This window comes from Lepus europaeus, chromosome 13, assembly GCF_033115175.1.
Source record: "Lepus europaeus isolate LE1 chromosome 13, mLepTim1.pri, whole genome shotgun sequence".
NCBI classification, from domain to species: Eukaryota; Metazoa; Chordata; class Mammalia; order Lagomorpha; family Leporidae; genus Lepus; species Lepus europaeus.
Window position 1 is genome coordinate 68597662 of NC_084839.1, and position 24172 is coordinate 68621833.

General features: G+C 48.7%; 1 protein-coding gene across 3 annotated transcripts in view; it reads right to left on the reverse strand.

Annotated features, from left to right (window-relative positions):
* Window positions 1–24172, reverse strand: part of SFXN5 (sideroflexin 5) — a 121850-nt gene that overhangs the window by 92270 nt on the left and 5408 nt on the right. For 2 of the 3 annotated variants that reach the window (XM_062209652.1, XM_062209650.1), the window contains exon 2: window positions 14859–14927. In XM_062209652.1, the coding sequence (XP_062065636.1) occupies window positions 14859–14927 (69 nt within the window). Of the gene's footprint in view, window positions 1–8759; window positions 9091–14858; window positions 14928–24172 lie in introns of those variants that run through there. The other variant, XM_062209651.1, reaches the window with a different exon arrangement.

Below are 24172 nucleotides of genomic sequence, written 5' to 3' on the forward strand. Positions count from 1 at the left end.
GTTCGATTCCCAGCTCCGGCTCTGGAGTTCAGCTTCCTGCCAGTGCAGACCCAGGGAGGCAGCAGGCAATAGCTCAAGGATTCAGGTTGCTGCCACCAACATGAGAGACTTGAATTGAGTCCCTGGCTCTGGCTCAGCCCAGTCCTGGCCATTGTAGACATTTAGGGGAGTGAGCCAGTAGATAAGAGCTTGTACTTGCTCGCTCTGCCTCTCAAATTAAAAAAAAAAAAAAAAAAAAACTTAAAAAAATTTCCATAAGAATACTCATTGAAGCATTATTTAGATAGCTCCAAGTTACAAATAACTCAATAGTAAAATGAAAAGTAAATTGTAGTATATCCGTACAAGGGAATATTATATAGCAATTAAAAAGGAAACTGAAGGGGCCAGCACTGTGATGTAGTGGGTAAAGCTACTGCCTGTGGTGCCAGCATCCCATATGGGTGCTGGTTTGAATCTCAGCTGCTCCACTTCCGATCCAGCTTCCTGCTAATGGGCCTGAGAAAGCAACAAAGGATGGTCCAAGAAGATGCTCCTGGCTTCAGCCTGGCCCAGCCCTGGTCATTGTGGCCATTTGGGGAGTGAACCACAGATGGAAGACCGACCCCTCCCCCCCTCCTTCTCCCCCCACCCCGAGTGTGTGTGCATGTCTCCCTTTCTCTAATTCTGCCTTTCAAATAAATAAATGTTTTTTTTAAAAGGAAACTGAATACATGTTACAACATGGATGAATCTCACAGACATAATGTGGCAGAATCTTTTCCAAACATGGGCATCCCAATATTCTTGTCTGTCATGCTCTTCTAGAATCTTCCCCCATCTCTGTCTAAGGCAGTCTATGCCCCTCCCCTTGATTCCAAGAAGACCTCTGGGGCTAGATCATTCAGACATCTTGCACTTCCTCCTTGTTCTCGGATGGCCCCTCCCTCGGAATCCAGCCACCATGCTGTCAGGAAGCCCAAGAGGCTCAGGAAAATCCATGTGCACAGGAATCGGGGCCCCAGCTCACAGCCAAAGCCAGGGTACCAGCTGACAGCCAGCACCAGCCAGCCCACCATGCAACCGAGCCATTGTGAGTGGACCTTCCAGTCCCCACCCTGTCACACCACCACAGCCAGTGCCACAGGGAGCAGACAAAAACCATCCCCTTGAGGCCTTAAATTGAAGATCAGTAAGCAAAATCATTGTTTTAAATCACGAAATTTTGGGGTGAATTGTTAAATAGCAATAGAAGGATGATGCACATAAAATAAGTGAAAGAAGACAGACACAAAAGTTTATATATAAAAAGCTCAAAAGCAGGTAAAACTAATCTACAGTGGTGATGGATCATGAGAGTGGTACACGGTGGGGGAGTGGGGTTACCAACTGGAGGAAAACACTGGGGCCTCTCTGGGTCTTGATTTGAGTGGTGGTTTTGTGGGCATAGGCGTGTAAACAATCATTAAACCACACACTTTGGAGCCATGCACTTTGTCTTTCATATGGGATACTTCAAAACACTAACAATAAACAGACCACAGTGGTAGAAGACAGCATATGTGGAAGACCATGTGGGACGCTAACATCCCGTAGAGGACATTGATTCAAGTCCTGGCTGCTCTACTTCTGATCCAGCTCCCTGCTAATGCACTTGAGAAAGCAGCAGAGGATGGCCAAAGTGGTTGGGGGCCCTGCCATCCATGTGGAAGACCCTGCTGGAACTAGCTCCAGGCTCCCAGTTTCAGACTAGCACAACACTGGCCCTTGTGACCATTTGGGGAATGAACCAGCAGATGGAAGATCTGAAGTTCAGTCTGTCTTTCCCTCTCTCTCTCTGTCATTCTGCCTTTAAATAAATAAAATAACTTTTGGAAGAAAGTAAGGGAGGGAGGGGAGGAGGGAGAGAGGGAGAAGGAGAAAGGGAAGGGAAAAGGGGAGGGGAGGGGAGAAAGGGGGAGGGGAGAGATGGGGAGAAGGGTGGAGGGGAGGGGAGGCAGGATGGAAGCCAGCCAGCCAGGGAAGCTGCTCTGCCCCACTTCTGCCCGAGAGGTAAGGCTGGCTAGGGACAGGAGCGCAGACACGTCAGTAAAAGCTGCTTGCAGGAGGCAGCACCCGGAAGAGCACCTCATGGGGCAGAGAAGGGGCTACTGAGCAGCTGACAGTGGGAAGTGAACCCCCATCTCTCCTGCTGTCACAGAAGTAGCTACCAACTGGACAAGCCAGCCAGGCCCCTGACCATCAGGCCTGTGTGTGCAGCACCTGTGAGCAGCACAGGCCTAACCCAGACTCGGCTCACAGCAGAACCGTGGGCAGTCAGGGGGCTTGAGGGTTGGCACGTACTGTCGCTCCCTTCAGATATGTGGATCTCAGTTCCCCAAATCTGTTCATTTCCAAAGTAGGGATGTCTTTGTGGTTATTTGTTTATTGTTTTTTTTTTTCCAATGATACAAGTAATCCATGCTGTTTAAAGAAAATGTCGGAAAAAATTGAAAACCACACACAAAAAAATTTCTGAATCCTCTGTAAACATGCCACCAAGATAACTATTGTGAATAAGAGGACGATTTTCTCTCTAGACTTAACACATTGGTTTTTCAACAAAATTGGGTCATGCCGATTGTCTGCTGTAACTTGCTCAAGGTCACACAAATAGGAAGTGGGTGATTTTGCATCTGAACCCACAGTTTAGCTGGACCTTGCTCTACACAACCAGAGAGCTGCCTGCTGCTGCAGCAAGCCCCCCCCCCCCTTCCCAGGCCTGCTTCCTGCCGCCGCCTAGGCCTCTGCGGCCCCAGACAATGGATGCTCCACTTCCCAGCGCTCAGTGGTGAATGGCCCCATGTCCTCATTATTTCTCCCACTCCAGGGATTCTCCTGAGTTCCTATAACAACCTGGCCAGATTCCATCCCATTTGACACAGCCATCAAAGGGAGCCCTCCTGCCAAAAGAGTGAATCCCAAAGAGCCTTGATCTTGGCAAAGGGCACAGGGTGGGAGAGATGCAAATCCTAAGTTCCTAAAGACAAGGGTGAGGACCAGCACTGAAGGCAGCCAAACTGGCTTCTCTGTCCCTGGTGCTCCAGGCTGACCTCGGCCACACTAAGCCCCTGTCAGGGCTGAGGGGCTGGGTTCCAGGCCCTGGGGGACGAGCGTCCTGCCTTGCTAGGTCCCTGCGGCCAGACTGTCTTGGGGCTACTGTCCCCACTGCGGAGAAGGGGCCATTTCACGAAGACACGGGGGGAAGGAGGAGGGTATCCTGGCTTTCAACTCTCCTCCCACACTGCTGTATTGTGAGGCTTGGCAGGAGGACGTGGACATGTAAGGGGTGGGAAAAGCTGGCAGGTGGGCAGCCGGGTGAGCCTGGCAGGAAGTCTTTTCAACCTGGAACAAGCAGGCAGCCAGCCCCTGAATGCAAACACCCGGATGCGGGCTGCCACCACTCTCTAAAGCCCTGGGCTGGCGGAGAGGCAGCTCTTGTCACCCACTCTAGAACCCCACCTCCATCACGTGCCTGTCTGCCGCTGACCGGCCAGCCACGAGAATCTCTCCATAAAACCCACAGAAACGTGGTCTGCAGAAGGTCCCTCTGGAAATGCATGCATCCTGAGGTCCATCCCAGAAGCAGAGCATTTGAACAGAGGGCAGTCCCTGCTGGGTCCATCCCCCAAGGCCCTGAGGGGCAGGGTAGGAAGCAACGGTGCAGGCAGCAGGACGCCCGATGGCAAGGCACAGGGATGCAGGGACTAGAAGGAAAGGGCACAGAGAGGAGGGGCGGGGGTGGCGCTGTGGTGCAGTGGGTAAAGCCGCCACCTGCAGCCCTTTCCACGAGAGATGGCAAAGTGCAGGGAACCACTGGTTTAGGAACCTTCACGATTACAGGCCTCGCCCCTCACCTCCCAGCCCATCTCCAACACAGGGCCATGCACGTGGGTGTTTAGCAGAAATTAGTGCAGGGGGCTGCTGGAGAGAGAAGGGAAGGGCACGGTCAGGGTCAGGAACCCAGGTTCCAGTGCAGCAGACCAGAGTCCCTTGATGATAATGCTGGCTCCACAGAATCCTGGGACTCCAAGAGACACAGGACATGGAAAAGAACACCTCTCTGTGTGTAGATCTAGAACCAGCCAGCCCGTCCATTCTCTGGGAAGACCAGAGCCAGAGAAGGAAGGGTTCTTCCTTGCTCAAGGTCAGAGTGCGTGGGTGGCACCTACAAGCTTCAGGTCTCCTGACCCTGCCTCTCAGCCATTTTCGTGAGACATTGGCGTGGATGAACTTCCTGTGCTCATGACAGCAACAGTCGCCAAAGAAACCTCAGCAAGGCCTGAGTCAGCACCGCAGCTGTCGGCAGGGGAATTCCGGGTAAGAAAAGGCGAGGGCTTTTGCTCTCATTCAAAGTTGAGTGCAGCCGAATACAGAAAAATGGAGAGCGCGTTTACAGGGAGAGGGCAGGACTGAATCACAGGCTCTGCAGGCACACTGGAGAGCTTGGGAATCCCAGAGCTTAGAGACCCAGAAAGGAAACAGGGAAGGGGTAGGGGGAGAGGGAGCGGGCAGTGGGGTGTGCACGATGGTGGGGAGGCCAGCAGGGACTGCTCCGTCACTGACTGCTCACCTGCGTCAGTCCTGCACTGCCGGCAGCATCCTACCACAGCTTGATCACACTCGCTTTTGTTGTTGCTTTACAGATTTACTTATTTATTTAGAAAGTCAGACTTACAGAGAGAGAGAGGGAGACACACACACACACACACACACAGAGAGAGAGAGAGAGAAACACAGAGGGAGATCTCCCATCTGCTGGTTCACTCCCTGAATGGCCAGGGCTAGGCAAGGCCAAAGCCAGGATCCAGGAGTTTCATCCGGGTCTCCCATGTGGATGGCAGTGCCCAAGCACTTGGGCCATCCTCCACTCTTTTTCCAGGGCCATTAGCAAGCAGATGGATCAGACATGGACAGCTGGAACATGAACCAGTGCCCATATGGGATGCCAGTATCACAAGTGGTGGTTTTATCTACTAAACCACAACTGTGGCCCCAAAACTTAACTTGAAAAAAATTACAAAGACTAGGAAATGAATGGAAAAGTAAAAAATGTATGAATGGTCTTCAAAAAGTTTATGGAAAAAGTTATACATGGATTTCAAAAGGTTGTTTTTTTGTTTGTTTGTTTGTTTGTTTTTTGACAGGCAGTTAGACAGTGAGAGAGAGAGACAGAGAGAAAGGTCTTCCTTCCATTGGTTCACTACCCAAATGGTTGCTATGGCCGGCACGCTGCACCAATCCAAAGCCAGGAGCCAGGTGCTTCCTCCCGGTCTCCCATGCAGGTGCAGGGCCCAAGCACCTGGGCCATCCTCCACGGCACTCCCGGGCCACAGCAGAGAGCTGGACTGGAAGAGGAGCAACCAGGACAGAATCCGGTGCCCCAACCAGGACTAGAACCCGGGGTGCCAGCACCACAGGCGGAGGATTAGCCAAGTAAGCTGTGGCGCAGGCCAATAAGTATATGTTTTAATGTCATCTTCCATGAACTTTCCAAAGCCCCTCAAATGTTCCATGTTGTAAGTATGCCAAAAATGTATGCAGGTGGACAAGGATTTGAAGTGTACAATAGTATTGACATTTGATATTTTAAAATTTATTCTATTTCCATTTCTGAATATAACATATCAATTTCTTTCTTTCTTTCTTTCTTTCTTTCTTTCTTTCTTTCTTTCTTTCTTTCTTTCTTTTTTTTTTTTTACTTGAAAGGCAGAGGGAGAAAGATCTTCCATCTGCTGGTTCATTCTCCCAAAGCCCATAAAAGCTGGGCTGGGCCAGGCCAAAGTCAGGAGCCAGGAACCCTATCTGAGTTTCCTATGTGTGTGGCAGGCACCCAAGCACCTGAGCCATCACCTGCTGTCTCCCACGGTGTGCATTAGCAGGAAGCTGGATTAGAAGCAGAGGCAAGACTTGAACTAGAGACTCTGCCAGTGGATGTGGATCTCGGGCAGCAACTTGCCCTGCTGAGCCACAACTCCTGCTCAGGTTTTGATTAAAAATTCAAGATTTTTAAATTAGAGGATCTGATGCTGTCTATAATGCATTTAAAGGAACACTCATTTACTTCTTTTGGGAATATAAGCTGATAAAATATTGGTACATAACCAAGGATGTCAAAGATCTCTATGATGAGAATTACAAAATATTAAAGAAAGAAACAGAAGATGATACAAAATTATGGAAAAAATCTTCCATGTTCATGGATTGGAAGCATCAATATCATTAAATGTACATACTACTGAGAACAATTTACAGATTCAATGCCATACCAATCAAAATACCAAGAACATTCTTCTGAGATCTAGAAAAAACGATGCTCAAATTCACATGGAAACACAGAAAATGCCAAATCTGGAGGCATCATAATACCAGATTTCAAGACCTACTACAGGGCAGTTATAATCCAAATCCAAACAGCCTGGTATTGCTGCAAAAATAGATGGATAGACCAATGGAACAGAATAGAAACACCAGAAATCAATCCAAGCATCTACAACCAACTTATCTTTGATAAAGGAGCTAAAATCAATCCCTGGAGCAAGGACAGTCTCTTCAAAAAATGGTGCTGGGTAAACTGGATCTCCACATGTAGAAGTATGAAGCAAAACCCCTACCTTACACTTTACACAAAAATCCACTCAAAATAGATTTAAAACATTGGAGAAGAATGTTAAGAACATTGAAGAAACCCCACAAGACATTGGCATAGGCAAAGAGTTCTTGGAAAAGATCCCAGAGGCATAGGCAATCAAAGCCAAAATTGACAAATGAGTTTACATCAAGCTGAGAAGCTTCTGCACTGCAAAATAAACACTCAGCAAAATGAAGAGGCAACTGACAGAATGGGAGAAATTATTTGCAAACTATGAAACTGATAAAGGATTGATAACCTGATTATGGGGCTAGCTCTGTGGTATAGTGGGTAAAGCCACCGCTTGCAATGCAGGCATCCCATTTGGCTACCAATTTGAGTCCCGGCTGCTCCACTTCTGATCTAGCTCTCTGCTGTGGCCTGGGAAAGCAGAAGAAAATGGCTCAAGTCCTTGGGCCCCTGATACCCACATTGGAGACCTGGAAGAAGCTCCTGGCTCCTGGCTTTGGATGGGCACAGCTCTGGCTGTTGTGGCCATGTGGGGAGTGAACCAGTGGATGGAAGAACTCTCTCTCTCTCTGCCTCTTTGTAACTCTGACTTTCAAACAAATTAATAAATATTTTAAAAACCTGAATATATAAAGAGATCAAGAAACTCAACAACAACTATACAAACAACCCAGTTAATAAATGGTCAAAGGACTTAAAGGGCATTTTTCAAAAGAGGAAATCCAAATGGCCAATAAACACATGAAAAATGCTCAGGATCACTAGCTATTAGGGAAATGCAAATCAAAACCACAATGAGGTCTCACCTCACCCCATTAGAATGGCCTTCATACAGAAATCAACAAACAACAAATGTTGGCGAGGATTGGGGGGAAAAGGTATCCTAATCCACTGTTAGTGGAAATGTAAACTGGTACAGCCACTGTGGAAAACAGTAATGGAGACACCTCAAAAATCTGAATATAGACCTACCATATGACCCAGCCATCCCACCCCTGGGAATTTACCCAAGGCAAATGAAATCAGCATATGAAAGGGTTATCTGTACTCCCATGTTTACTGTAGCTCAATTTACAATAGCTAAGATACAGAATCAACTCAAATGTCCATCAACTGAAGCTTGGAAAAAGAAATTATGTAATATGTGTACTATGGAATATTACACAGTAGTAAAAAATGAAATCTTGTTGTTTGCAACAAAACAGATAAAATTGGAAAACATAATACTTAATGAAATAAGCCAGTCCCCAAAGGACAAATACCATATGTTCTCCCTGATCTGTGATAACTAATAAAGCACCTAAAAAGTAATCTATAGAAGTGAAATTGATACTTTGAGATGTGATGACTTTGAACAGCCCTTGTCTCAACTGTTGAGGAACAGTTTCTTTTTCATATTATTTGTTGAACTCTTTACTTAGTATAGAGTTAATCATATCTGTATAAAGTTAATTGAAAATAAATCTTAATAAAAAATAAGAATGAGAATAGAGAGGGAGGAGGAAGCAGGGTGGGAGGGCATGTACGGTGGGAAGAATCACTGTGTTCCTAAAGTTGTACTTATGAAATTTATAGTTTGTATTTCTTAAATAAAAATTTTCTGAGGAAAAAAATCTTGGCACAGGTTGGTACATATGCAGGGCAATTTGGCAATGTTCATCAAAAGCCTTAAAAATCTGTCATCTACGGGCCAGTGCGATGGCACAGCAGGTTAAAACCCCAGTCTGCAGTGCTGGCATCCCATATAGGTGCTGGCTCAATCCTGACTGCTCCATTTCTGATATAGCTCCCTGCTAATGATGCACCTGGGAAAGCAGTAGAGGATGGCTCAAGTCCTTGGGCCACTGCATCCATGTGGGAGACCTGGAAGAAGCTCCTGGCTCCTGGCTCCAGACGGGTTCAGCTCTAGCCATTGCAGCCATTTGGAGAGTGAACAAGCAGGTGGAAGACCTCTCTCTCTCTCTCTTCTTCTCCCTGTAACTCTGCCTTTCAAATAAATAAAATAAATCTTTAAAAAAAATCTGTCACCTAGAAATTCCACTTCTAGGAATTTATCCAAAGGGGGAAAAAGACAAATATGGTGCGATTTATGTATAAATACATTACTGCAATATTATTTATGACAATAAATAATACTTACAGTGTGGTTTTAGACTTCCTTCCTTCCTTCCTTCCTTCTTTCCTTCCATCCATCCATCCTTCTATCCATCCATCTTTCCTTCTTTCCTCATTTGAAAGGCACAGATAGAGAACTTCCATCTGCTGTCCACTCCCCAAATTTCTGCAATAGCCTGGGCTGGGCCAAAGCCAATCCTGGTCCCCCACTGGGTGGCTGGGCCCCAAGTGGTTGAGCCAGCACCTGCTTCCTCTCAGGGTGCACATAAGCATCAAGTTGGATTGGAATACCCAAGACACAAACCAGGCACTCTGATACAGGCTGGCATCCCAATCATGACTTAACCATGTCAGCCTCTTGCACACTTTTTCACAATTAAAGACCTGAAGCCACCTAAAAGCCAATAATAAAGAAAATTATTAAATAAATTATAGAACAGCCATGTGATGGATTACTATACAGTTATTAAACAAGTTTTTTTAGCTTTATAAAACATTTTTATTTATTTGAATGTCAGGGAGACAGTAAGAGAAAATGAGAACTCCCATCTACTGGTTCACCCTCAAATGTCTAGAACCACCAGAGCCAGGTCAGCCTGAAGTTGGGAGCTGAAAACTCAATCCAGGTCACTCACATGGGTGGTAAGGACCCAACCACTTGAGTCATCATCACCTGCTCCCACCCAGGGTGTGCATTAGAAAGAAACTGGAATAAAGAGTAGAGCCAGGGCTTGAACCCAGGTATGCCAACATGGGGTGTGGGTGTCCGAAGCAGAGTCTTAACCTGTAGGCCAAAGGTCCACCACCTATGAAATACATTTTTTAAAACATTTAATGGCAAGAAAAACTGTTCATGATTTGCTATATGCAGAAATATATGACTATACAGATATATATGTAATACATATTATATAAACAATCCCATTTTTTTTTTAAATTTTTGACAGGCAGAGTGGACAGTGAGAGAGAGAGACAGAGAGAAAGGTCTTCCTTTTGCCGTTGGTTCACCCTCCAATGGCCGCCGCAGTAGCGCGCTGCGGCCGGCGCACCGCGCGGATCTGATGGCAGGAGCCAGGTGCTTCTCCTGGTCTCCCATGTGGGTGCAGGGCCCAAGCACTTGGGCCATCCTCCACTGCACTCCCTGGCCACAGCAGAGAGCTGGCCTGGAAGAGGGGCAACCGGGACAGGATCGGTGCCCCGACCGGGACTAGAACCCGGTGTGCCGGCGCCGCAAGGCAGAGGATTAGCCTATTGAGCCACGGCGCCGGCCACAATCCCATTTTTGTACAACTTGTATCCACACACCAAAACATTAATGATGACTGTTTCCAGCAGGTGGGATTCTTGAATTTTCATTTCCTTCTTTAGATGGGATGCCAACCAGAGTCCACGTCCTGGCAGTCTCCTTCGTGTCAGTGATGCTGAGTTGGGTCACCTGGTCAAAGGTTATCATCTACACTCTGCTGTACCTCTTCCTCCATGTAATTGCTAAGTGAAAAGCCTGTCAGCTGATACTTCGAGGGCAAATAACCTGTTTCTAAACCACCTTCTGCTTCATGGAGATCCCAGTCGGATCCAGCGACTTCCCGAGCGTTACAGCACTTACCAGTGGGCAATCGTCTGCAGGGGACGACTCCACCCCCTCATTTTTAGTATTACCAGGGACCCTTGGATTTTCTTTTTGATGCGTTAGACTCCATTGCTGTTTTTCTTCTTACTGCTCAGATAGTCCCAAATGTGGCTGGTGGGTTTTCTTTCAAGTCAGCTTCTGTTTCCATCATTCTCTGAGCACTTCCTTTTTTTCTACAACAACCCTCCCTGCCCCAACCCTGGTTTCTCTCTCTGTGGGTGGTGGTACCAAAAAGCTGAGATTCGAGGGCTAAGGATGTTTCCTGTTCCTAGGGCCTCATCATCGCTAGGACCTGTGAGTGAACAGAGCCAGCGAGTTATGAAACAGAGATACACATGTGTGTGTGGTGTGCAGGTGTGCACGTGTCACTCCTGAGTCCACGCTGACACCGCCCATCCACCTACAACACTGCCCAGTTCTTTCCCCCTCCTCTGTATCTGTATCCCGCACTACCACCACGAGAACCCAGGTTCTGGACCTCAGCATCACTGCCGTTCTATCCTACAGCACACTCAGAATAGGTTCAGAGCACCACCCCGACGGCAGGGCGGAGTTGGTTTTGCCATTACTACTTCAGGTAGCATTCTGTACGCTCCAGGGTGATGACCGGTCAGCGATTCACTCCCTTAAGTAAGCACTGAATTCAGAAAAGCGACTTCTTCCATCTTCAGTCCACAAGTAAGAGCGACTCGGCCGTCACGCGGCATGGCCTTGCCCTTAGCGGGGCTCACTCCATGGCCTTCCTTCAAAGGCTTCTGAGAGCTGCTGGCAGTTCCCCTTCCTTAGGCCTGGGGCTGGACACACTTTGCCCCGCTCCCGAAAGATCCCCTGCAAATAACCTACCCTCCCTGAGATTTCATGACCCAGGCAGGTTCTGCTGACGGCCTCCCAGGAATGACATGGTGGGGACAGTGCAAATTCACAAGAAAATTCACAAGCATAGGAGGCATCAAAAGAGCCCCCCACCAGTCCCCAAGGTGTCTCACCCCAGTTTCAGGGTCCCCTCCTCCCCACTGTTTTTCCTCTTCTTCCTTCCCTTTTCTCTCTCCTTGTAGGATCAAAAACCTCAGTTCTTTGTCCTCTGTCAAACAGAGCAGCCTCCTCCTCCTCAGAAGCCTTGTTCAAGGCAATCTTAGAACAAAGACTGCTTTCTTCCTAAGAGAAATTACAGCGAATCACATCGCCGCCTCATTACACATACAAGGGCTGGAATCCTTTTCAAGCTTGGTCAGTTATAAATCACAAACAAGTAGCTGCAAACACATTCAAGATGAGGCTGTGCATTGACTAAGCTGGCCTCCTGCTAACAGGGTCGCTATGTGGTAGATGCTGGCCAGTCTTTCCACCATGGGCACCTCCTCACGTCCTCCACCACCTTCCCACCCTAGAGATAGGCCCGTCCACAGCTCCTCCAAGTGAGCAGCTGCCACCCCACACTGCCTCCCTTCCTATGCCAGCCAATGGTCCTGGGAGAGAAACAGGGTTTCAGAGACATGTAGTAGGGTCCATGGACCTGAGCCCAGCCATCCAGGGAGCCTGACCCACCAGGAGTGCCCAGCTCAGATGACAAGCTCGCTGTTCTTGTGCCTATACTTTCTCATTGCGTGATGCAGATGACCTTGCTAACACCTGCTGGCCTGGAGGTCCTTCTCGGAACCCTTCCACAGGTTTCCAGGCCTAGAACTTCTGGGGGCAGGAACTTTCCAAAAGGCCGGAAGCAGTCCTGGAAATTACCCCACTGGGGTGCAGCAGGACAGAGAGCTCCCTCTAGGGTGCCTATCAGAATCTCTGATAAGGAGGAGGAAGACGTGAAACTTGAAACTATTCTAAAACTGCTATTTCCTTGGTTATTTCTTAGTCAGAAATATTGAAGTTGCTTTGACATTTCAATCAACAGTTTTTAAAAAGGTATGAGGTTATTTTTTTTAAATCTACTGCAGGATAAACAGATCCCAAATGGGTTAGTGATATATAAGAATGATGGGGTCTGGGCCAGCATCATGGCACAGCAGGTTATGCCACTGCCTGTGACATATGCATCCCTTATGAGCACTGGATGCTCACATGAGTCTTGGATGTTCCACTTCCAATCCAGCCCCCTGCTAATGTGCCTGGGAAAAGCAGCAGAAGATGGCCCAAGTACTGTCACCCATGTGGGAGACCAGGTGGAGCTCCAGGTTCCTGGCTTCGGCCTGGCCCAGTGCAGACAATTTGTAGCCATCTAGGGAGGGAGCCAGCAGGTGGAAGCTCTCTTTCTCTCTCTCTCTCTCTCTCCCCTTATGTCTCTGTCATTCTGCCTTTCAAATAAAATAAAATAAATATGCAGGAGTTAAAGAAGGGGATGTGGAACAAGGAAGAGTAATAAAGCGAAGTGGTCTGGGAATGGACAGAGGATGGACTGGCAGAAGGGGGAGGAAGAATCCCAGGTAGGGGTGGCACCATGCCCTGCAGTTGCTGCCTCATCTCCCAAGCCCTAGAGCCCCTCCCAAGCCTCCAGGTCCCCCCTCCCAGCATTTCTCAATCTGCTGCAGGGCCCACCTGAGCACCTCCCTCAGCGCCGGCCTCTGCTGACCCCTTGCCAAGCAGGTGGCATTTACGTTGGATTTTAGAGCTGCAACTGTATCTAGTTTTGCACGGTTCTGGAACTTTCTAGACTGCCACATTACCTAAGCTTAGGAGGATTTTCTCTAGTTTGGTGCTTTTTCAAGGTTTTATGTAATTGCATTGATTCCTCCTTCAGGAGATCCCAACAAAGCCCTAAGCACAGCAGCCCCTCCCCTCAGGAGGTGCGAGCCTCGAGGGGCAGAGCAGTCCTCTGTCCTTGCTGCCACCTACCAGGAAGCCATACCTGGGCACCTCAGGGGATTCCCACATTCCTGGAACTACTGGAGGCAGTTCCAGGCCCAGGTGCCCAGCAAGCGCTGTGCTGGTCAACTCAGGGATGAGGAAAGCCAACGGCCAGCCCAGAGAAGGCATGCAGTGAGATGCTGTGCTCTCGGGAAGCTGACTCGCAGGCTTGGTGACTTGCCTCACAGTGTACTGGGGCCCAGGGCCAGAGCGCAGGCCTTCTGCCAACTGAGTACTCCTGTGCCAGTTCCCTAAACTCAAGGCACCTGAACAGGAATGCGAAGTCCCTCAGAATGAGGGCCTGGAGGTCAGCATGGCTGGGTGCACATCCTGGACCCACCACCAGCCAGTACCCTGTGCCGGGAGACTTAGCTTCTTTCTGCTCGTTTCCCCATCTGGAAAATGGAACTTATAGTATCATCCACCTCCTAGGGATACTGGCTACTTGGAATTCATCTGCTGAGCTAATGCACGTAAAATATTTACAAGTTGCTTTGCTCACTTGCCTTGTTTAGTAGATATTTACAATTTTATACAAGCATGTATTCCTACACACATTTACAAATACGTATAAAGGCCTACAAAGACATACTTCTTAGGATGGCTAAAACTTAAAACTGTTTATATTTAAAAATAGCAAGTGTCAGTGAGGAAGTGGAGCAACTGGAACTCCTGCATGTTGCTGATGGGGATAGGAAATGCATAGCCACTTTGAACAGTGGGTGGCCATTTCTAAACAAGTTAAATACTTTTTTTTTTTTTTTGCCACCATGAACCACCAATCCCATTCGTAGTTATTTACTCAAGAGAATTGAAAGCAGACATCCACACAAAGAATGTTTGTAGCAGTTTTTATTCATATTAGCCCCAAACTAAGAAAAGCCCCAGATAAGCAAATCCAGGAACATCCTTTCAATGAACCACCACACAGCAATAGGAAAGGAGGAACTACTGATCTGTGCAACAAAGGAGATGACTCTCAAAAGCATACGGTAAGGGAAAAGAAGCCAGGCACAAAAGGCTGCCGGCTCTGGGATTCCCTTTACACGACACTCTGGAAACAGCAAAGCAATGGAAACAGGAAATAGTCGAGTGGTTGCCAGGGCCTGGGCCTGGGGAAGCTGACCCTAAAGAGGCATGAGGGAACATGCTAAGTGATGGAACCGTGGGACATCTTGACTGTGGTGGGTACCTGACTATGTTTGTCCCCACTCAGAAGTGCTCACCTAAAACAGGTAAATGATACCTCGATAAACTGCCATCAGCAGTTATTGACAGTTAGCTATGAGTGGAGAGAGCTGGGCGACCAGGATGCTTGTAGGATCACTTTTTGTTCTGTTGAACTACGTCTGCAGGAATTGTGTAATGGGCATGTAACTTCTGAACTTGGCAATTTCACTAAATTTTTAAACAGTAATAATGATGATGTCTGTCTTAAAGGGGTGTTGTGAGATTCCAGTGAAATGGTGGGGAAAAGCACAACATGCACAGCACATGTACAATAGACAGACTGGAAGACAGACAGGTGGGTTCCTCTCCCCTATCCCACTTCCCCTATCCTATTCACTCCCGCATGCCCACCCTGCCTGGGCCTTCAGATGACCCCACACTCAGAAGTGACCAGGTGCAGAGGCCTGGATGCCTTACCTCGGTGACAAAGAGCGTGCGTGGGTCAATGATATCCAGGAAGTGCCTGAAGCGGCCGTAGAAGGATGTCTGCAGAGGGGGTGGGAGAGAGGAGAGGAGATCAGCGGCTGACCCCACCCCCCAGATCCCTGCCAGCAGCCCACCCTTGTGAGTGGGGTCCCCAGGTCCCAGGATGCCCCCTGTGGGTAACAGACGCCAATGGGGGGCCCAGTTTTCCCAGAGCTGAGGGCTTTGAAGCGACTCAGCGAGTGTCCCAGCTTCTCCCCCAGATGCCCCAGAATCTGCACCCTTCAGAAACTCCAACATCAGCGGGCTTGCAGGCTGGAGGGGAGGCCTGGGCCCAGCCCTCTCCCACCTCCCTGCCTTGTGAGGACCTCTTGAGGGAGAGAGGGTCCTGCCTGCCCTCCCAAGGCTCCCCTCCAACATCCAGCTCAGCCCCAGGGGGAAGCTCCCCGCCTGATGGCACCCAGCTTACAGCCCTAGGGCCCATGTTCACCCACAGCCTGGAGTCCCTGTGAGGGGCAGGAGAGAGGGGCCAGCTGCCCTCAGCCTTGCCCCAAAGCAGGGGCCCTGGAAAACAGGGCTTTGTGCTAAGCAGGCCACAGGCATTAGAGCACAATGAAAGGAAACCAAGCAACGCCGCTGCCGCTGGGCCTTCTGCCCCGGGGACACAGCCAGCAGGGCAGAGCCGAGCTCCAGGGGAGGAGACAGGGTGCCAGGCTCAGGATGAAGGGGAAGGCGCAAACGCTGGGAGTTCGTGCCTCACTGCACTCTGGGCTTGGCCCCAAGTCCCTCCCTGGAGGCCCACAGCTCTCCCAGCACATCCTCCGCACCGTGGGGGAAGCAGGAGCCCCACACTCCCTCCCCTGCTCACCGCGACACCGCACCTCTGCAGTGGCTCAGGCTCCTTCCCCTTCCCAGTAAAGACCTTGCCCAAGTCATCTCAAAGCCCCGCCCACACCACACCCCATGCCACCTCCTTTTCTCTGGCCCGGCCAGGTGATCCTTCCACAGCCCACATCAAGCTTCAGCACCTGCCTACTCAGAACAGGCGCCTCTCTGATCTCTTAGGATTCAAATGGCCCAAACCAAACCATTCCCTCCAGTCAAGAGCCTGTCCACACAGCATCCTCACACTGTAGTCCTGGCAAAAGTTCACCTCTAAGAATTTAGCCAAGGGGCTGGTACTGTGGCGCAGCAGGTTAAGCCATCATTTACAACACCAGCATCCCATGTGTGTGCCTGTTCCATTCCCCCGTTGTTCTACTTCCAAGCCAGCTCCCTGCTAATGTGCCTGGGAAAGCAGTGGAGGATGGCCCAAGTCCTTGGGCTCTGTACCCATGTGGGAGACCCGGATGAAGCTCCTGACTCTTAGCTTCAGCCTGGCTGTTGTGGTCATCTGGGGAGAGAACCAGTGGATGGAAGATCTCTCTCCTGTCTCTCTCTGTTTCTCCCTCTCTCCATGTAACTCTTTAAAATAAACAAATAAATCTTTAAAAAAAATTTAGTCTAAGGAAGCAATCAGAGGTATAGGTGGAGGCATGTGCCAAGGATGTGCTCAGCTGCATTGCTTACAGAGGGGGGAGGTTAATTAGTGGGAGTGATTCACAGAACTGAATATGCTGCAGCCATTCAAAATGTTTTCAGACAAGATTTGTACATGGACAAAGCTTAGGGTGTTATAAAAATACATATAAGCAGTGTGATTCCAACTTAATAAACAAGGTGATAAATAGAGCTGAATGGGCTCCAAATGAAGAGTGAAAAGATGGAAAGACAGGGGGTCCCGGCCCACTGTGGGGAGCCAGGCTCCTCAGGGAAGCGGCCGATGGCAGAGTTAGGGCAGGGCGCGTCCGGCTGAGGCCGCATGTTTCACTGTCAGGATGGAACAAAGGGCCCCCCACAATGATGGGGACACATCAGGAGGGCCAGGGAGGGGCAGGCGGCTGTGGAAGGCCCGGGATGTGACACCTGAAGTCCACAGCCTCACTGAGGTGGTCTCTTGGAGGGACTGAATCCAATCACGAGGCAACATCGGGGAAGCCAAACTGAGGAGGCAGCCCTCAGATAACTGGCCTTGGCCGTCCAATAGGTCAGTGTCATCCAGATGACGACGGAGGAGCAGCTCTGCACTAAAGGCAACTGAGGAGACGGCTAAGCAGGAGGCATGATGGAGGACGGGACCCTGGGCAGGCGGGAAACGCTCTCCAGGGCATTCCTGAGACAAGAGGCAAAATTGGAACATGGACTATGGGTTAATAAAGATATTACATCATATTACTCTTTTGACTCTAATAACTGTGCTGTGGTTATATAAGAGAAGGTTCTGGTCCTTAAGAGAGATACGCTGGAGCAAGAATGGATGAATAAACGTAAGCGATTCTCAAATGGTTGGGGCAGGGGTGCATGTAGGGTAGCAGTGACCTCACCACTTGGGACTTGGCGTCTGCTTCCTGCTAATGCACACCCTGGGAGGCGGCAGATGATGGCTCAAGTATTTGGATCCCTGCCACCCACATGGGAGATATGCACTGAATTCTGGGCCCCTGGCTTTGCCCTGGTCCAGTCCCAGCTGTTGCTGGCATTTAGGGAGTGAGCCAGCAGATGGAAGATCTGTCACTCTGCTTTCAAATAAAGTAAGTAAAAAAATCTAAATGATAAATTTCTAAAAGATTTATTTATTTATTTGAAAGGCAGAGTTAGAGAGAGAGAGAGAGAGAGAGAACACGTCCATCCACTGGTTCACTTCCCAGATGGCCTCGATGGCCAGAGCTGGACCAGGCCAAAGCCAGGAGCTGGGTGCTTCATCTGGGTCTCCCACATGCATGCAGGGGCCCCAAGTACTTGGGCTATGTTCCACTGCTTTCCCAAGTACATTACCAGGGAGCTGGATTAGAGGTGGAGCAGCCAAGACTCGAACTGGCGCCCATATGGAATGGCAATGTCACAGGTGGCAGCTTTATCCACCATGCCACAATACTGGCCCCAGTGATAAATTTTATAAAATGGCTGAAGAAAAATAACAGTGTAAATAAACAAGGCAGCCATGAAATCCAGAAAAATGCAAGAATAATTTTATTTACAGATTAAAGACATCCTTAATTGCATAATGCATATTTGCTATGTTTCCAGATTTTATGATCACCTATAGACAAGGAGAATAAGGAAATGTGAAAAAGATTAAAAACCAGTGAACTGGGGCTGTTGCCTGGGACACCAGCATTCCATATGGTCCTGGCTGCTCCGCTTCTGATCCAGCTCCCTGCTACTGGCCTGGGAAAGCAGCAGAAGATGGCCCAAGTGCCATGGCCCCTGCCACCCATGGAGAGACCCAGAAGAAGTTTCTGGTTCCTGGCTTAGGCTTGGTTCAGTGCTGGCTGTTGCAGCCATCTGGGGAGTGAACGGGGGTTAGGGGGCTTTAAGAGCTCTCTCTCTCTGTCTCTCCCCACCTCTCTCTGTAACTCTGCCTTTCAAACAAATAAATAAATCTTAAAAAAAAGAAAAAAGAAAAAGTGAATCTAGGAAAAGGGCATATGGAACTTCTTACGTAATTTTTCCGTAAGGCTGAAAGTGCTTAAAAGTAAACAGTTAAAATATTATTCAGAAAGTTAGATGAGAATACATTAAAATGTTAATGGAGATTGTCACTGGATAACAGGATTACAGGTTATTTTTACTTCTGTATCTTTTAATTTGCTTTTAAAATGAAAAAAAGCAATATTATGTATAACATGTAGAAATAATACTGTCTTGTTTAAACACATATTTAAATTAGAACACAAGTTGGTACTTTTTAAAAAAGATTTATTTATTTAATTGAAAGGCAGAGTTACAGAGAGGCAGAGGCAGAGAGAGAGAGTGAGAGAGAGAGGTCTTCTATCTGCTGGTTCACTCCCCCAAATGGCTGCAACAGCCAGAACTGGGCTGATGCAAAGCCAGGAGCCAGGAGCTTCTTCCAGGTCTCCAATGTGGGTAGCAGGGGCCCAAGGACTTGGTCCATCTTCTACTGCTTTCCCAGGCCATAGCAGAGAGCTGGATTGGAAGTGCAGCATCCAGGACTCGAACCAGAGCCCATATGGGATGCTGGCACTACAGGCGGCAGCTTTACCCGCCACACCACAGCACCAGCCTCAAGTGGGTATTTTAGATAATAGATGTGATGACAGCAACTGAAAGCCATGGAGGGGCAGCATTGTGGTGTGGAAGGTTAAGCCACTGCTGTGGTGCTGGCATCTGATACCTGAGTGCCAGTTTGAGTCCCGGCTGCTCTGATTCCAATCCAGCTCCCTGCTAATGCACCCAGGAAGGCAGCTGAAGCTGGCCCAAGTCCTTGTGCTCCCACCACCCACGTGGGAGACCCAAAAGGAACTCCTGTCTCCTGACTTTGATCTGGTCCAGACCTGACTATTGCAGCCATTTGAGGAGTGAACCAGCAGATGGGAGCTCTGTGTGTGTGTATCTCCCTCTCTGTTGTCTGCCTTTCAAATAAATAAATCTTAACAACAAAAAGTGTGGGCTTGGACATTCCTGCCCCCATGCTCCTGGGCTCCCAGCCTCCTTGAACATAGTCCTACACGGCAACGAATGAGCCGGCGGCTGACCAGCCAGCACCTCCGGCCTCCTGCAGGCAGGGAGCCCTGATGGGGCTTTGAAGGGAGGGTATGATTCAAAAAGAGAAGCGTGGGGCAGCTGGCAGCCCAGCAGGAGCTCCCAGCCCTGGGCCCCTTACGGACTGTCCCCTGTCCCCAGCACTGCCAGCCCTCTTGTGTCCGGCTGGGGAGCATCCCAGGTGAAGCATTTGCTCCGCAGACATCTACAAAGTCCTAGGGACAGGGTGAGGCTCAGGGAACAAGACTGCCAGGAGCTTGGGGCCCAGCAAGTGAGACAAATAACTACCAACAGTGAGCAAATGTCGGCCGAGCCCCAGGCTGAGGGCTTGGCCGAGGCTCGCAAAGCATGCTGGGGACTCACAGTCACCAAGGCCTCTCAGAGGCATAGGCACCGGGAGGCGGATGAGGTTCCTAAGCTGACATGGACGCAAGGCAAGAGTGTGCAGACTGCGGTCAGCGCAGCATCAGACCTGCACCGCACTCCTGAGGTCTCCTCACCCACTCACTGCCCTCCTAGCACCCTCAGCCTACTGTGCACACAGCGCTGCCCTGGGTCCTGGGAGAGCCGCGTCCGTGGTGCCGCTGCCTCGGTTTCCAGTCAGACACTAACGCGTAGTAACCAAGATCGGAGAAGCCAGGGGCAGAATGACTCAGGGGGGAGGATGATAAAGAGTCTGTATTGGTCATGGGCAATTGAGAGATTTTAACGCTTGGAAACAGAGGTCTGTGGCTCGTGGGAGGGGTCTGAGCTGCAAACGCAGTGTGATGACAGGGCCCTCGTCCAATCAGCACAAACCCAGAGTCTGGTGACATCATGTTCCTCTCTGCCAGACAGGCCCAAGCAGCAAGAAGCTGCCTCATCAGGTTAGGGCGGAATTCCGGTGTAGGTGGAGTAAAATCTAAGTGAAGCCGGGCTTCAGTGGGCCCCAAACAGAGCAGGGTCCCAGGAAAAGGAGTCGCCCCCGTCGGGTCAGACAGGACTCGGGCCTGGATTCCACAAAAACCAGGAAGGTAAGGTCCACGTGGAGCCTCAGAAACCCCTTATTTGAAGCTAAGCACGTGAGTGGGTTCTCAAGGCAAAGTGGCTCAGCTTTGCCAGTCAAGAGGTGGACAGTTCCTTCCTTCTTAAGTGGCCAAGTTTCTGGCAGTGGTGATGAAAGTATCAAAGCTAAGAGTGGCGTTAACCAGGTCTGAACAATTATACAGCATTAAGTGGGGAAGAGGACCATCAGTACACACAGGTTGGGAGTAGAGCCATTGGTGGTAGAGTAGAGGTTATGATTACAAAGGAATGAGGCCCAAGTGCGCTAGACGGGGTCTAGAACAAAGGACAGAGTCATTATTAGAGGAGCTAAGAAAGGTGCTGTCTAAGCTACAATTAAGTTTTCTGATTGAGAGGCAAATAGAACCTGATAGAAGGGGCCTGGTAATAATCTGGTGGGCTTTAGGCCTTGTAAGTTAAGAGGCCCAGACCTATCTATCTCTTTACGTGGGGTACATCCTAAGGGAGGTGTGAACCTCCTGGGGGAAGGCACCCTGTTGACTTTCATTACTTAGCTGGCCTGGGAGGAGAGCTGGCCAGGTAAAGGCAGGGGGCATCTCTAACAAGAAATTTACAGTTTTGCCTGCAATGTTGCTGACCCTGCTTGGCCGTCCCCTCAGCTGTAGTGGTCACTTTGGAAGTTGGGCTGAGTGAAGGGCTTTTCAGCTTAGAGCCAATAAGATCTGTGGCTCTGACCTGGGCATCCTTCAACTCCAGGGCAGGTCCATTTCCAGTGATCCAACTCTTGGCAGAGCTGCCAGGGCTCTTCACAAGCTGACTTCTGCTGAAGCCCAGGCTTACCACATTGAAAGCCACTGCAGTGGACCCAAGTGGCCTGTTGGGTCTCCTTGAGGGCAGATCACTGTACAGAACAGCCATTAATAGGCCTGCCACCCATTGTTTCTGATGCCTAGCTTTCTTTTCCTCCTGGTTTTTGTTAAAGCAGACCAGAGGATGCAAGTCAAGGGAGTGCCCATGTCCCATCTCTAATCTTCGGTGGCCTGAACTACAAGTCTATAGTCACAGGCATGTTCTGTAGTACTTTCTCTCTCTTTTTTTTTTTTTTTTTTTTTGACAGGCAGAGTGGATAGTGAGAGAGAGAGAGACAGACAGAAAGGTCTTCCTTTTTGCTGTTGGTTCACCCTCCAATGGCCTCTGCGGCCGGCGCATCTCGCTGATCCGAAGCCAGGAGCCAGGTGCTTCTCCTGGTCTCCCATGGGGTGCAGGGCCTAAGCACTTGGGCCATCCTCCACTGCCTTCCCAGGCCATAGCAGAGAGCTGGCCTGGTAGAGGGGCAACCGGGATAGAATCCGGCACCCCAACTAGGACTAGAACCCGGTGTGCCGGCGCCACAAGGCGGAGGATTAGCCTGTTAAGCCACGGTGCCGGCCACTGTAGTACTTTTTCTAAGGTAGACAATGCCCATGAGGAAAATTATATTCTCACTTAAAAACTTTCTTTCCCTTTGGTCTGAAAGGGAGGTTTTTTCTACTTACTGTTTACTTTGCTGATGGCGAAGTAAATCTAGTTATGAGATTATAATTTAAGCTCTTATTTTGGCTATGCTATTACAGAAAAATGTTAGCCATCTCTTTTATAAGGCCTAAAGATTAAATTGTGTGTCCTACAGATTCCTTCATAATAGAACTAGTTACCTACCTTGAAGAGACTAGAGAAATGAAAGAACAAGTTGGGCTTAGAATAGAGAAATGAGGGAGCAAGTCCTGGATCGCTTGCTGACAATAACAATATCACATGAATACTTAGCAAACAGTTTCAACCATTAGATAACAACTTAAGAAAACATTTACCAGAAGGTCCAATGCCTTCTATAAGTTTTAAGAATCATGTATTTGGAAACACCTCTTAAATATCTAACATGGTATAGTTTGTTTAACCAGTAAACTTAAGCACAAACATATAAAATGTTTTTAGTTTCTTTCTACCAACAAGTATAAAACATATGATACAGAGATTCAGGTCACACGAATTAAAATGTATCTTTGATTAAATTTAGCAGCTTAAACTTATGGACAATCTTATCTATAAGCCAATTAAAATAAAATTCTTAATAAAATTTTCCCATGTGGACATACAATATGCACACACATATAACATAACATAATAGACCAATATAGCAATTTTAATAATAGCTTTTGAAATCTTTAACTCTTTTTGTAAATTCCCAATTGATTTGAATCGCTTTTTGTTTTTAGTAACCTCAGTTAACCATACTCTCTCTCAGTTGGTACTGTTAATACATTATTGGCTTCATCTGTTTACAGAGCCATCCCAAAGTACTGAATACAATAGAAGTGGCTAGAAAAAGTCCATAGGAACCTATAGGAGGACAGCTAAACACAGAACCAACAACGCTTTAGTTTTACGAGCAGCAAATCATATATAACTGTGGATGATTATGACCTTGTCTAAATATGATCAGAGTCGGCGAACTTGGAAGGCTTCCATAACCTTGGCAACTCATGACGAGAGCCTAGGGTGGTTACTGGCACCATAAACTAGAGTGTCAATTTGTTGGGTCAACAACAGGAGTCACTGTGCACTTGCTCCTCATGTGGGATCTCTGTCCTTAATGTGCTGTACATTGTGATTTAATGCTATAACTAGTACTCAAACAGTATGTTTCACTTTGTGTTTCTATGTGGGTGCAAACTGTTGAAATCTTTACTTAATATATACTAAATTGATCTTCTGTATATAAAGAGAATTGAAAATGAATCTTGGCCGGCGCCGTGGCTCAACAGGCTAATCCTCCGCCTTGCGGCACCGGCACACTGGGTTCTAGTCCCGGTCGGGGCACTGGATTCTGTCCCGGTTGCCCCTCTTCCAGGCCAGCTCTCTGCTGTGGCCCGGGAGTGCAGTGGAGGATGGCCCAAGTGCTTGGGCCCTGCACCCCATGGGAGACCAGGAGAAGCACCTGGCTCCTGCCTTGGGATCAGCGTGGTGCGCCGGCTGCAGTGGCCATTGGAGGGTGAACCAACGGCAAAGGAAGACCTTTCTCTCTGTCTCTCTCTTTCACTGTCCACTCTGCCTGTCAAAAAATAAATAATTAATTAATTTAAAAAAAAAAAGAAAATGAATCTTGATGTGAATGGAAGGGGAGAGGGAGCGGAAGAGGGGAGGGTTGCGGGTGGGAGGGAAGTTATGGTAGGGGGAAACCATTGTAATCCATAAGCTGTACATTGGAAATTTATATTCATTAAATAAAAGTTACACACACACACAGGAGAGGCTTCAAGACTGCTCAGAAAAAAAAAAAGAAAGAAAAGAAAGTATCAAAGCATGATTCCAGGGGAAGGCCCCGGTGACACTTTGTAGCTGCAGTGAGTGCTGCGGAGACACATTGGTTCCCAGCAGCCACTGCGCTCCCGCCTGAGGAAGGCGGGCAAGGGCTGTCCTTTCTCAGCAATGGTTTAAAAGGCACAGCTTTTCCCAACCCCCCTAACTCCAGCCCCCATCTCTCACCAGTCACAAAGTCAGTGGCTGCTTTTCCTTCCCTTGTTCTTTACCGGAAGAATGAGTCAGCCCAATGATTCCTTCCCCTTGCCTTTACAACAAAGGTGAGTCAGCAAGTCAGCTAATTTTCACCCCAGCAGGCTACCTTCCCACTGCTCCTGGCTGCCCCCTCCCTACCTGCGGGG